This window comes from Theropithecus gelada, chromosome 7a (assembly GCF_003255815.1).
Source record: "Theropithecus gelada isolate Dixy chromosome 7a, Tgel_1.0, whole genome shotgun sequence".
In the NCBI taxonomy this organism is placed as follows: domain Eukaryota; kingdom Metazoa; phylum Chordata; class Mammalia; order Primates; family Cercopithecidae; genus Theropithecus; species Theropithecus gelada.
In genome coordinates, this window is record NC_037674.1 from 9,446,307 (window position 1) to 9,460,895 (window position 14,589).

Genomic DNA, 14,589 nt, shown 5'->3' on the forward strand with positions numbered 1-14,589 from the left:
GGGGGGTGGGTGGTATCTTCTAATTCTAGACCTACATATTTTCTCATTTGCTCTTTGCATCTTTTTAGGAATTGTATAGGTCTTTCATCTTTTCCTTGTTATTGAAACCTTTTATAATGTTTTGGATGCGGGGTTTAGACTCTCAAATTCTTTTTATCATTTCTCTAAGGTCTTTTCATTATTCTTCTAATATTTCAACATTAGGCCTACGGGACTATCAGGGGGAATATTATTGTTGCTAGCTTTATCCTTTTTATCCCTTACCTTACTTGGGGTATTTCCCATCTTGATGGTGTTGGGGTGAGGCTCAATCCCCCCTACTGGAGATTTCTCGACTTTTGGGGTGAAGCTCAATTTCCCCTACTGGAAATTTCTTGCCTTCCCTACTACTGGAGGTTTGTGTGAGGCTCAATCCCCACTACTGGAGATTTCTCGCCTTCCTTTCCTAGAGGCTCAACACCGCTGCTAGAAGCTTCTCGCATTCTTCTACTTTTACTCTGTCCTTCTCTGGCTGCTTCCCTAATGGGAACGTTAGATCCCTCTTGGGATTGGTGGGTTGCTATAAACCCCCAACCCAGACTCCTTTACAGGAGGGCTGCCCTAAGATGTATGAGGTGACTACAAAACCACAAATCCGGACTCAACACTCGCTTTGCACTCAATTGTGCATCTCATTCACGCACTTTCAACCTCCAAGATTCCCCGACCACCAAGGAAATACTTTGTCACTCTTGTGATGTTTCTTACCTTGGTCTATGCACAGGGTTAACTGGTATGTGATGTTTTTTCTTTTTCCCCCAAGTTGTTGGTCTGTTTCTTCCTGCGTTGCTGAAAGTCTAGGTTTATTCATCACACTGGGTGTGCCTCGATTCCTTACCCGAGGACGCCACAAGAGGCCGAGCGGCATGTCTCCTCATGGGAGAGGACCAGAGACCCTTCCCCAGAGGAGAATGGGAATCCCGGACGGGCCCCCAAATTTGTTAGAAACAAATGTTCGATGCCGCAGAGAAGAATCAGCACTCTGGCAAAAAGCTTTCTCAGCAAAGCAATTTACTTCTGCAGAAGGGTGCACCTGGAGTGGTCGCAAAATCACACTGGACAAGGGAGGGGAAGGGGTACTTATCCCTAACGCAGCTAGTCCCTACTGCTGTGTCGTTCCCCTATTGGCTAGGGTTGGACAACACAGTCTAAACTAATTCTGATAGGCTATTTTAAAGAGAGCAGGGGTATGAGCTGGAGTGGCAGGGTGAGCAGTTTCAGCGGGAAGGATGGTTACAGAGCAGGTGACTAAAATGACTAAGGACAGAGCGGGTGACTAAGGATGACTAACAACTCGAAATATGTGAGTATAAAGGCTAGAAGGGGGTTGTTTACTGAAACTAGGGGCAAGGAGGCATAAAGAACGAGGAAGTTAAACTTTAAAATGGAGAACAAAATATAAGGAAGCTGAACATACTGACATACTGGTTCTTTGAAGAGGAACTCAGAATTCATTGTACTTAATAATTGAGGCATATTTAAGTTCATTAATACTTATGTAAATTTTGTGATTGATATCAACAAATCTAAAATTCAACAGGTAAGTTTTTCAGATTAATGTTTTCTCTGTTCTAATTCTGTAGTCTGAATCAACATACAACATCATATGTAGTTATTTTTGGCAAAGCAACATATCTGATATAGTTGTGCTGTGTCCTCACCCAAATCTCATCTTGAACTGTAGTTCCCCTAATTCCTACATGTTGTGGGAGGGACTCAGTGGGAGATAACTGAATCACGGGGGTGGTTTCCCCAAAACTGTTCTTGTGGTAATGAATAAGTCTCACGAGATCTGATGGTTTTATAAGGGGAATTGGTTCTCATTCTCTCGTCTGCTGCCATGTAAGTAAAATATGCCTTTCGCCTTCTGATGTGATTGTGAGGCCTCTCTAGCCACGTGGAACTGTGAGTCCATTAAATCTCTTTTTCTTTAGAGATTACCCAGTCTTGGGTATGTCTTTATCAGCAGCATGAAAATGGACTAATACAATATCCAGCTCCCTATTTTCCACAAACTAGTCGCAAATTATACTGTAACTTATAGGATGCTTAACAAGTGAGTTAAATTTTAATCTCTTTTCTTATTGCTGTTGCTGTTGTTGTTTTAGAGATAGGATCTTGCTCTGTCACCCAGGCTGAAGTGCAGTGGTATGAACACAGCTCACTGCAGCCTTAACACCCTGGGCTCAAGTGATCCTCCTACCTGAGCCTTCCCAGTAGCTAAGGATCACACGTGCATGCCACTACGCCTGAGTAGTTAAAAAAAAAACTTTTTTTTTTTTTGTATAGATGGAGTCTCACTATGTTGTCCAGGCTGGGCTTGAACTTGTGGGTTCAAGTGATCCTCCTGCCTCAGTCTCCGAAAGTGCTGGGATTATAGGTATGAGCCACCAAGCCTGGCCTGAATGTGGTTTAAAAGAAAGTATACCAGTGCTAATGAACCTTACAATAGTGAACACAAAGCACCTCTGAAATTCCTCTTTAACTAAAATATTTAAACTATATCATATTGAAACAGTACACTGACTAAAAACTTTTTTTTTTTTTTTGATACGGAGTTTTGTTCTTGGTGCCCAGGCTAGAATGTAATGGCAATGGCATGATCTAGCTCACTGCTGCCTCCACCTCCCAGGTTCAAGTGATTCTCCTCCCTCAGCCTCCCAAGTGGCTGGAATTACAGGCACCCACCACCATGCTCAGCTAATTTTTGTCTTTTTAGTAGACACAGGGTTTCACCAAGTTGGCCAGGCTGGTCTCGAACTCCTGACCTCAGGTGATCCACCCACCTAGGCTTCCCAAAGTGCTGGGATTACAGGCATAAGCCACCATGCCCAGCCCGACTAAAAACTTTTTAGAGCATATAGAAATACAATGGTTAAGACCTAACAAAGAAAAAAAAAAAAGACAGACATTGGTTATACTTCACCAACTCAACTTAATTCTGGGAGATTAAGCAGAATTATTATCCTCCCACTGTTTAAACAATTCAACCAGAGGTATCTAGAGACCTGACAGTTTAAATTGTCTTATCTGTTTTCTAGAAACCATAGACTTACCTCCTTCATGTTCTTATTAGTGAAATTAGAGATCTTTTTTCTAGGAAGATCAATGAAATGATCCTCAATCTTATTACAAAAGTTCCGTTTTTTAACATTGTGGGTTTCCGATGCCATAATCTCTTAAGTACCTAGACAATAAAATAAAATAGAAAATTAAAAAAGCAAAAAGAGCCTGGTCATTTTTAACACACACACAAACATACAACAGTAGCACAATGCTACATAAAAAAGGCAGAGGACATAATTTTAATTTACAATTTTTTAAAAACCTTAAACATAGAAGAGGCACAAGGCAAGGCATTCCAGGAAATTAAGGCTCTTTCTGTCCTTTTTTTTTTTTTTTTTTAGATGCAGTTTTGCTCTTGTTGTCCAGGCTGGAGTGCAATGGCATGATCTTGGCTCGTTGCAACCTCCACCTCCTGGGTACAAGCGATTCTCCTGCCTCAGCCTCCCAAGCAGCTGGGATTACAGGCTTGTGCCACCTGCCTGACTAATTTTATATATTTTTAGTAGGGATGGGTTTTCACCATGTTGGTCAGGCTGATCTCATACTCCTGACCTCAGGTGATCCATCCACCTCCGCCTCCCTAAGTGCTGGGATTACAGGTGTGGGCCACTGTGACCAGGTTGTCCTCATTCTTTAGTTGGAACCAGTTACAATAATATTGTATGTATGTATGTATGTATGTATGTATGTATGTATTATTATTATTATTTCTGCCAAAGCAACACATCAATCTCCCCATTTTCTATCTCACTAGCCATTTATTAAATGCACAGGTTATGAAATAAGGTATATAAGATAGTGGTATCTATGACATCCAAATGTACAGAAACCTAAAACTGTGCAACTAAATCACTGGGTCAAATACAACCCTAAGCAATGATAGGAACCAAAATTGGACTACATACAATTGACTTGTCCTATGCCTAATCCTTAAATTCTTCTTTCATTTTTGCAGACAGCTCTCCAAAGTTCTCCTCTACCTTTGGGGAAAAAAAAAAAAATCCATGCCCTCCTATTTTACTAATTACATCTAAAGAGGGTGTAAAGAGAAGGTGGTGATGGAAACAAATGCTATGACTTAATTTATATAACAGAAGAAATTTGGGATTTTCTCACTTGCACTCTGGTTTCACATTGGAAACTTATTTCAGGTCATGCCCTGAACTTAAGTTCCTCCCTTATTCTTTTTTTAAACATCTACTAAGCATTTAATATAAGCCAGGCCCTGGTGTTAATGCAGACAATGCTCAGAGATCCTGTTTTAAAGAATCATTTAGAAAATTTTTTGAAAATGGATTTTTGTGGGTCCTAACTTAAGAGACTGTAACTCAGTATGTCTCTCTCTGCAGTGGAGCCCAACGCAATTATATTTTTTAAAAGCTCCACAAGTATTTCTGAGGCAAATTCTCAATTCTCCAAAAATATGAACATACACATGAAATTTTACAAATAATTTAAGCATTTTCTAATATTTCTTACAGCTAATTCATGGACAACCCTTCCATCTCTATCCCAGGTTAAGAAACCTCTAGAGTGAGACTTTTTGAAAAGTAAATAAGTAACTGCAATAATACAATAAGTACTCTGACAGAAAGACAGACAAATCAGCAAAGTTTAACCAAGAACAGTCTTAGAGGACAAACAGCACACTGAGAAAATAGCATGTGCAGAACTGAAAGGCATGAAGCAACACTGTTTGGCAGTCTCTTAAGCAGATACTTATGGCTGGAGCTTATGCTGGGGGCCAGTTAAATGAGGCCAGAGATGAAAGTTAGATCATAAAGGGTCTTGTCCACAATGCTACAATGTAAGATTTTTTCTTTTTCAAAAAAGGGGACTTTTAGTTAAAAAGATCAATGCTACAATGTAAGATTTTTTCTTTTTCAAAAAAGGGGACTTTTAGTTAAAAAGATAACGGATTGAACACATGCAATTACCTCTACCCTTCCTTGAAACCTGATATAAATGACAATAAAAGGTTTAAAAAGACATAAAACCCATGAGGACAAAGACGGGAGTTCAGGTGATGGCAACAACATTTTGGAAACTGCAAAGCTAAAAGTGGTAACTGGATCAGGTGTGGTGGCTCATGCCTGTAATCCCAGTAAGTTCAGAGGCTGAGACAGGCAGATTACCTGAGGTCAGGAGTTCGAGACTAGCCTGGTAAACATGGTGAAACCCTGTTGCTACAAAAATACAAAAATTAGCAGGGCGTGGTGGCGGGCACCTGTAATCCCAGCTACCTGGGAGGTGAGGCAGGAGAATCACTTGAACCCGCGAGGCTGAGGTTGCAGTGAGCCGAGATCATGCCACTGCACTACAGCCTGGGTGACAGAGCAAGACTCCATCTCAAAAGAATAATAAATAAATAAATAAAAGTGGTAACTGACTCAGCAGATGTGAGACAGCCAGATCCTAAATTGGCAATGAGGAAAGTTAAATGAAGAATCCCCCAAAAGTTCAGGAACTGGCAATACCAAGGACATCAAGAAGTAGAGACGGTGATAAGTCCAAGATGGCCTAATAGTAACAGCTCCGGTCTGTAGCTCCCAGGGTGATCAACGCAGAAGATGGATGATTTCTGCATTTCCAACTGAGGTACCTGGTTCATCTCACTGGAACTGGTTGGACAGTGGGTGCAGCCCACAGAAGGCGAGCCAAAGCAGGGCAGAGTGTCACCACACCAGGGAACCTTAAGGGGTCGGGGGATTTCCCTCTCCTAGCCAAGGGAAGCCATGACAGACGGTACCTGGAAAAATGGGACACTCCTGCCCAAATACTGTGCTTTTCCAATGGTCTTAGCAAACGGCAGAACAGGAGATTCTATCCCGCGCCTGGCTTGGCGGATCCCATGCCCACGGAGCCTTGCTTACTGTCAGTGCAGCCGTCTGAGATAGACCTGTGAAGCAGCAGCCTGGCGGATGGAGAGGCATCTGCCATTGCTGAGGCTTGAGTAGGTAAACAAAGTGGCCCAGGAAGCTCAAACTGGGCAGAGCCCACCGCAGCTCTGCAAGGCTTGCTAACCTCTACAGACTCCACCTCTGGGGGCAGGGCACAGCTGAACAAAAGGCAGCAGAAACTTCTGCAGACTTAAACTTCCCAGTCTGATAGCTCTGAAAAGAACACTGGTTCTCCGAGCACGATGTTTGAGATCTGAGAACAGACAGACTGCCTCCTCAAGTGGGTCCCCGATCCCTGTGTAGCCTAATTGGGAGACACGTCCTAGTAGGGGCCGATAGACACCTCATACAGGCGGGTACCCCTCTGGGATGAAGCTTCCAGAGGAAGGATCAGGCAGCAATATTTGCTGTTCTGCAGCCACCGCTGGTGATACCCAGGCAAACAGGGTGTGCAGTGGACCTCCAGCAAACTGCAACAGACCTGCGGCTGAGGGCCTATCTGTCAGAAGGAAAACTAACAAACAGAGAGGAATAGCATCATCATCAACAAAAAAGACATCCACACCAAAACCCCATCCGTAAGTCACCAACATCAAAGACCAAAGGTAGATAAAACCACAAAGATGGGGAGAAACCAGAACAGAAAGGCTGAAAATTCCAAAAACCAGAATGCCTCTTCTCCACAAAAGGAACACAACTCCTCACCAGCAAGGGAACAAAACTGGATGGAGAATCAGTTTGACAGGTTGACAGAAGCAGGCTTCAGAATGTCGGTAATAAACTTTTCCAAGTAAAGGAGCATGTTCTCAACCACCGCGAGGAAGCCAAAAACCTTGAAAAAAGGTTAGACAAATGGTTAACTAGAATAACCAGTGTAGAGAAGAGCTTAAATTACATGATGGAGCTAAAAACCACAGTAGGAGAACTTCATGAAGCATACACAAGTTTCAATAGCTGATTCAATCAAGCAGAAGGAACGATATCAGTGACTGAAGATCAAATTAATGAAATAAAGCAAGACAAGATTAGAGAAAAAAGAGTGAAAAGAAATGAACAAAGCCTCCAAGAAATATGGGACTACGTGAAAAGACCAAATCTACGTTTGATTGGTGTACCTGAAAGTGATGGGGAGAATGAAACCAAGTTAGAAAACACTCTGCAGGATATTATTCAGGAAAACTTCCCCAACCTAGCAAGGCAGGCCAACATTCAAATTCAGGAAATACAGAGAACACCACAAAGATACTCCTCAAGAACAGCAACCCCAAGACACTTAATTGTCAGATTCACCAAGGTCGAAATGAAGGGAAAAATGTTAAGGGCAGCCACGAAGAAAGGTCAGGTTACCCACAAAGGGAAGCACATTAGACTAACAGCACATCTCTTGGCAGAAACCCTACAAGCCAGAAGAGAGTGGGGGCCAACATTCAACATTCTGAAAGAAAAGAATTTTCAACCCAGAATTTCATATCCAGCCAAACTAAGCTTCATAAGTGAAGGAGAAATAAAATTCTTTACAGACAAGCAAATAAATGCTCAGAGATTTTGTCACCACGAAGCTTGCCTTACAAGAGCTCCTGAAGGAAGCACTAAACATGGATAGGAACAATCAGTACCAGCCACTGCAAAGACATGCCAAAATGCAAAGACCATCGATGCTAGGAAGAAACTGCATCCATTAACAGGTGAAATAACCAGCTAGCATCACAATGACAGGATCAAATTCATACATAACAGTATAAACCTTAAACGTAAATGGGCTAAATGCCCCAATTAAGATACAGACTGGCAAATTGGAGAGTCAAGACCTATCGGTGTGCTGTATTCAGGAGACCCATCTTATGTGCAAAGACACACATAGGCTCAAAATAAAGGGATGGAGGAAGATCTACCAAATAAATGGAAAGGAAAAAAAAAAGCAGGGTTTGCAATCCTGTTACTGATAAAACAGACTTTAAACCAACAAAGATCGAAAGAGACAAAGAAGGCCATTATATAACGGTAAAGGAATCAATTCAACAAGAAGAGCTAACTATCCCAAATATATATGCACCTAATACAGGAGCACCCAGATTCATAAAGCAAGTTCTTGGAGACCTACAAAGAGACTTAGACTCCCACCCAATAACAATGGGAGAGTTTAACACCCACTGTCAATATTAGACAGATCAATGAGACAGAAGGTTAACAAGGATATGCAGGATTTGAACTCAGCTCTGCACCAAGCTGACCAAATAGACATCTACAGAACTCTCCTCCCCAATCCAACAGAACATACATTCTTCTCAGCATCACATTACACTTATTCTAAAACTGACCACATAAGTGGAAGTAAAGCACTCCTCACCAAATGTAAAAAGAACAGAAATCACAACAAACTGCCTGTCAGATCACAGTGCAACCAAATTAGAACTCAGGATTAAGAAGTTCACTCAAAACCATACAACTACATGGAAACTGAACAACCTGCTCCTGATTGACTACTGGGTAAATAATGAAATGAAGGCAGAAATAAAGATGTTCTTTGAAACCAATGAGAACAAAGACACAATATACCAGAATCTCTGGGACACATTTAAGGTGGTGTGTAGAGGGAAATTTATAGCACTAAATGTCCACAAGAGAAAGCAGGAAAGATCTAAAATCAACACCCTAACACCACAATCAAAAGAACTAGAGAAGCAAGAGTAAACAAATTCAAAAGCTAGCAGAAGGCAACAACTAACTAAGATCAGAGCAGAACTGAAGGAGATAGAGACACAAAAAACCCTTCAAAAAAAAAAAACAAAAAACAAAAAACCAATGAATCCAGGAGCTGGTTTTTTGAAAAGATCAACAAAATTGATAGACCGCTAGCAAGACCAATAAAGAAGAAAAGAGAGAAGAATCAACTAGATGCAGGAAAAAATGACAAAGGGGATATCACCACCGATCCCACAGAAATACAAACTGCCATCAGAGAATACTATAAACACCTCTATGTAAATAAACTAGAAAATCTAGAAGAAATGGATAAATTCCTGGACACATACACCCTCACAAGACTAAACCAGGAAGAAGCTGAATTGCTGAATAGACCAATAACAGGCTCTGAAATTGAGGCAATAATTAATAACCTACCAACCAAAAAATGTCCAGGACCAGACGGATTCACAGCCAAATTCTACCAGAAATACAAAGAGGAGCTGGTACCATTCCTTCTGAAACTATTCCAATCAATAGAAAAAGAGGGAATCCTCCCTAACTCATTTTATGAGGCCAGCATCATCCTGATACCAAAGCCTGGCAGAGACACAACAAAAAAAGAGAATTTTACACCAATATCCCTGATGAAGATCAATGCGAAAATCCTCAATAAAATACTGGCAAACCGAATTCAGCAGCACATCAAAAAGCTTATCCACCATGATCAAGTCTACTTCATCCCTCGGATGCAAGGCTGGTTCAACATAGGCAAATCAATAAACGTAATCCATCACATAAACAGAAACAACGACAAAAAACACATGATTATCTCAATAGATGCAGAAAAGGCCGTCAACAAAATTCAACATGCCTTCATGCTAAAAAGTCTCAATAAACTAGGTATTGATGGAACATATCTCAAAATAATAAGACCTATTTATGACAATCCCACAGCCAATATCATACTGAATGGGCAAAAACTGGAAGCATTCCCTTTGAAAACTGACACAAGACAGAGATGCCCTCTCTCACCACTCCTATTCAACATAGTGTTGGAAGTTCTGGCCAGGGCAATCAGGCAATAAAGGGTATTCAATTAGGAAAAGAGGAAGTCAAATTGTCCCTGTTTGCAGATGACATGATTGTATATTTAGAAAACCCCGTTGCCTCAGCCCAAAATTTCCTTAAGCTGATAAGCAACTTCAGCAAAGTCTCAGGGTACAAAATCAATGTGCAAAAATCACAAGCATTCCTATACACCAACAGAGCTGAATCATGAGTGAACTCCCATTCACAATTGCTACAAAGAGAATAAAATACCTAGGAATCCAACTTACAAGGGATGTGAAGGATCTCTTCAAGGAGAACTACAAACCACTGCTCAACGAAATAAAAGAGGACACAAACAAATGGAAGAACATTCCATGCTCATGAATAGGAAGAATCAATATCGTGAAAATGGCCATACTGCCCAAGGTAATTTATAGATTCAATGGCATCCCCATCAAGCCACCAATGACTTTCTTCACAGAATTGGAAAAAAACTATTTTAAAGTTCATATGGAACCAAAAAAGAGCCTGCATTGCCAAGACAATCCTAAGCAAAAAGAACAAAGCTGGAGGCATCACACTACCTGACTTCAAACTACACTACAAGGCTACAGTAACCAAAACAGCATGGTACTGGTACCAAAACAGATATATAGACCAATGGAACAGAACAGAGGCCTCAGAAATAACACCACACATCTACAACCATCTGATCTTTGACAAACCTGACAACAAGCAATGGGGAAAGGATACCCTATTTAATAAATGGTGCTGGGAAAACTGGCTAGCCATAAGTAGAAAGCTGAAACTGGATCCCTTCCTTACGCCTTATACAAAAATTAATTCAAGATGGATTAAAGACTTAGATGTAAAAGCATAAAAACTCTAGAAGAAAACCTAGGCAATACCATTCAGGACAAAGACATGGGCAAGGACTTCATGACTAAAACACCAAAAGCAATGGCAACAAAAGCCAAAATAGACAAATGGGATCTAATTAAACTAAAGAGCTTCTGTGCAGCAAAATAAACTACCATCAGAGTGAACGGGCAACCTACAGAATGGGAGAAAATTTTTGCTATCTACCCATCTAGCAAAGGGTGAATACCCAGAATCTACAAAGAACTTAAATTGTCAAGAAAAAAAACAACCCAATCAAAACGTGGGCAAAGGAAATGAATAGACACTTCTCAAAAGAAGACATTTATGCAGCCAACAGAGACATGAAAAAATGCTCATTATCACTGGTCATCAGAGAAATGCAAATCAAAACCACTATGAGACCATCTCACACCAGTTAGAATGGTGATCGTTAAAAAGTCAGGAAACAGATGCTGGAGAGGATGTGGAGAAAGAGGAATGCTTTTACGTTGCTGGTGGGAGTGTAAATTAGTTCAACCATTGTGGAAGACAGTGTGGCGATTCCTCAAGGATCTATAAGTAGAAATACCATTTGACCCAGTGATCCCATTACTGGGTATATACCCAAAGGATTATAAATCATGCTACTGTAAAGACACATGCACATGTATGTTTATTACAGCACTATTCACAATAGCAAAAACTTGGAACCAACCCAAATGTCCATCAATGATAGACTGGATTAAGAAAATGTGGCACGTATACACCATGGAATACTATGCAGCCATAAAAAAGGATAAGTTCATGTCCTTTGCAGGGACATGAACGAAGCTGGAAATGATCATTCTCAGCAAACTATTGCGAGGACAGAAAATCAAACACCGCATGGTCTCACTCATTGGTGGGAATTGAACAATGAGAACACTTGGACACAGGGCGGGGAACATCACACACCTTGGCCTGTCATGGGGTGGGGGCGGGGGAGGGATAGCATTAGGAGAAATACCTAATGTAAATGACAAGTTGATGGGTGCAGCAAACCAACATGGCACATGTATACCTATGTAACAAACCTGCACGTTGTGTACATGTACCCTGGAACTTAAAGTATAATAATAAAAAATAAACAAATAAATAAAAGAAGTAGAGATAAAGGTAACCCTAAGAACAAGTAGATAGATTGAATAGCCATTTAGAACACAGTTGGCACTAGATCCTCTTCCTCATTCCAGTAAAAAAACAAGTTTTATTGTCTAGAAAACATAAAAGCGAGTCCCTGGGAGGAACATTTTTTTTTTCTTTTTTTGAGATGGAATCTTACTCTATTGCCCAGGCTGAAGTCCAGTGACACGATCTCAGCTCACTGCAACCTCTGCCTCCCAGGCTCAAGCGATTCTCCTGCCTCAGCCTCCTGAGTACCTGGGATTACGGGCTCCTGTCACCATGCCCGGCTAATTCCTGTATTTTTAGTGGAGATGGGGTTTCACCATATTGGTCAGGCTGGTCTCAAACTCCTGACCTCAAGTGATCCACCCACCTTGGCCTACCCAAGTGTTGGGATGACAGGTGTGAGCCACTACACCCAGCCTAGGAACATATTCTAAAAAGGGGGATCAAGTGAAAGTTTATATACTAAATGTTGAGATCACTAACCTTCTTTCTACTCCTTGCCTCACAGAGGCTTTCAACCAGGCTTATATACTCCCGAGAAGAGTGCAGAGGATACTTTCTTAGGAACTCTGACCAGTCTTATAGGAAAACACACACACACACACACACACACATACACACACACACCCTCTAAAATACTAACATCAATGGTGGTCTGTTTCCAAAGAACTATATGTCAACTAAGGTGGTGGTTACCTAATTATCAAAACTAATAGAGCTATACACTAAAAAGGGTGAATTTTTATTGTATGTAAATTGTGCTCTGATAAATCTAACTTTCAAAAAATCTTTGAAAGAATAAACTGCATCTATAAAACAAAAATGAGACCAAAAAACCCTAACAAAAATACTCTTAAAAATTAAAAATAGGCTGGGCGTGGTGGCTCACGCCTGTAATCTCAGCACTTCGGGAGGCTGAGGCGGGCAGATCACAAGGTCAGGAGATTGAGACCATCCTGGCGAACACGGTGAAACCCCGTCTCTAACAAAAATACAAAAAACTAGCCAGGCGTGGTGGCCGGTGCCTGTAGTCCCAGTTACTCTGGAGGCTGAGGCAGGAAAATGGCATGAACCCGGAAGGCGGAGCTTGCAGTGAGCCGAGATCACACCACTGCACTACAGCCTGGGTGACAGAGCAAGACTCCGTCTTAAAAAAAAAATAAATAAATAAAAATGGGACATAATAAAGATAGCAAAAAACTCAAGAGAAGTTGGAAGAGAAACCTGAAGCTATCTCCCAGAACATAGGAAGAAAAACAAAAAAAATCAGAAGACTGGCTTAGAGGGACTAACATCCAAATAAAGAGAATTTTAGAAAGAGTACAAGAGAGTAAAGGAGAAATCAAACAAAGAGATAATTTAAGAAAACTGTACAAGGTTGAAGGACATAAATTTCTAGATGGAAAGGGTATCACAGTGGATGAAAATAGACCTACAAGGTAGATTACTGCTAAATTTCAGAGTAGTAGGGAAGCTAGATAAGGTGAAAATATACAAACAAATAAAAAATAAATCCTAAAACCCAAATTTGGTCATGTAAAAATGACTGAGAGTAAAGACTTCAAAATTCTCAGGCAACCTTAAATTTTATATCCAGCCAAAGTATCAAGTGTGAGGGTAGGAGAAAGGTATCTTCAGATATGCAGAGTTCCCCAAAATTTCTTCACAGTAAGCAATAAGAGAAGGATAAACCAAAATATAGAAAGATAAGAAAGGGAAATCCAATAGGATATATGGAAGGGATTTCCCAGGATGATTATGAAAGAATGTCCCAAGATGAAGGCTGTGCACCAGAAGTACAGGAAAACCAGTACACATCAGAACACATTAGAAGGGTAAGGAAGGAAGTATCCACAAAAATGAAATTAATTCATAATACCTGGTGTTCATTAGAGAGGAGATAGAGACCACTGGGGAAGAGTTAGAAGGAATGGCATATTTTTCAAGTACTATAAGAAAAGAAGTGTCAACCCAGAATCCTATCTGCAGAAAAAATATCCTTCAGGAATGAAGAGAAAACTATGACAATCTCAGATGAAAGAAAATTAAGGGAATTTTTTACCAGCAGATCTACCCTAAAAGAATGACTACAGGAAGTTCTCTCTAGCCAAACAAAACAAACGAACAAACACACAAACAAACAAAATGATGAAAGAAGGAATCTAGGAACACCAGGGAGACAGAAAATGGTGAGCAAAAATATAGGAAAACGCAACAGACTTTCATTCTTGAGTTTTCCAAATTATGTTTAATTGTTGAAGTAAAAACTATAACACTATCTGATTTTGTTCAAAATACAGGTAACTAATTAAGAAATTAATTGAGACTTTTATAGGATAAGTGGTGGAGATTAAAGGGACATAAAAAGAGGTAAGATTTCTACATTCCACTCAAATTGGTAAAATGACCACATCAGTAGACTGTGATATGCATGTGTAATGTAATAACTAGAACCATCACTGAAAAAGCTGTATCAAGAATTATACTCAAAAACACTACAGGGAAATCAAAATGGAATGAGAAACATGTTTACATAACCTGGAGAAAGGGAAACAAAACAAAATAACAAATCAATAAATAAAACCAGGGGAACCAAAGAACAGAGAGAACAGAAAACAAAAAATAAAATGATAGCCTTAAGCTCTGACATACCAATAACTGCATTATATGTAAATGGTCTAAAAGTCATTCAGTTAATTAAAAGCCAGAGATTATCAGAGTAAATTCAGAAACATGATCTAACTATATGTTGTCCATAGGAAACTCACTTCAAAAATAATGATATAGGCATATAGAAAGTAAAAAGAAGGGGAAAAAA

At 40.2% G+C, this 14,589-nt stretch overlaps 1 protein-coding gene across 2 annotated transcripts in view; it reads right to left on the bottom strand.

Moving 5' to 3' along the window:
* KATNBL1 (katanin regulatory subunit B1 like 1) overlaps positions 1 to 14,589 on the bottom strand; it is a 66,759-nt gene that overhangs the window by 19,781 nt on the left and 32,389 nt on the right. For both annotated transcript variants that reach the window (XM_025390576.1, XM_025390577.1), the window contains exon 2: positions 3,096 to 3,226. In XM_025390576.1, coding sequence (XP_025246361.1) covers positions 3,096 to 3,212 — 117 coding nt within the window. In that variant the 5' untranslated portion in view covers positions 3,213 to 3,226. The remainder of the gene's footprint in view (positions 1 to 3,095; positions 3,227 to 14,589) is intronic.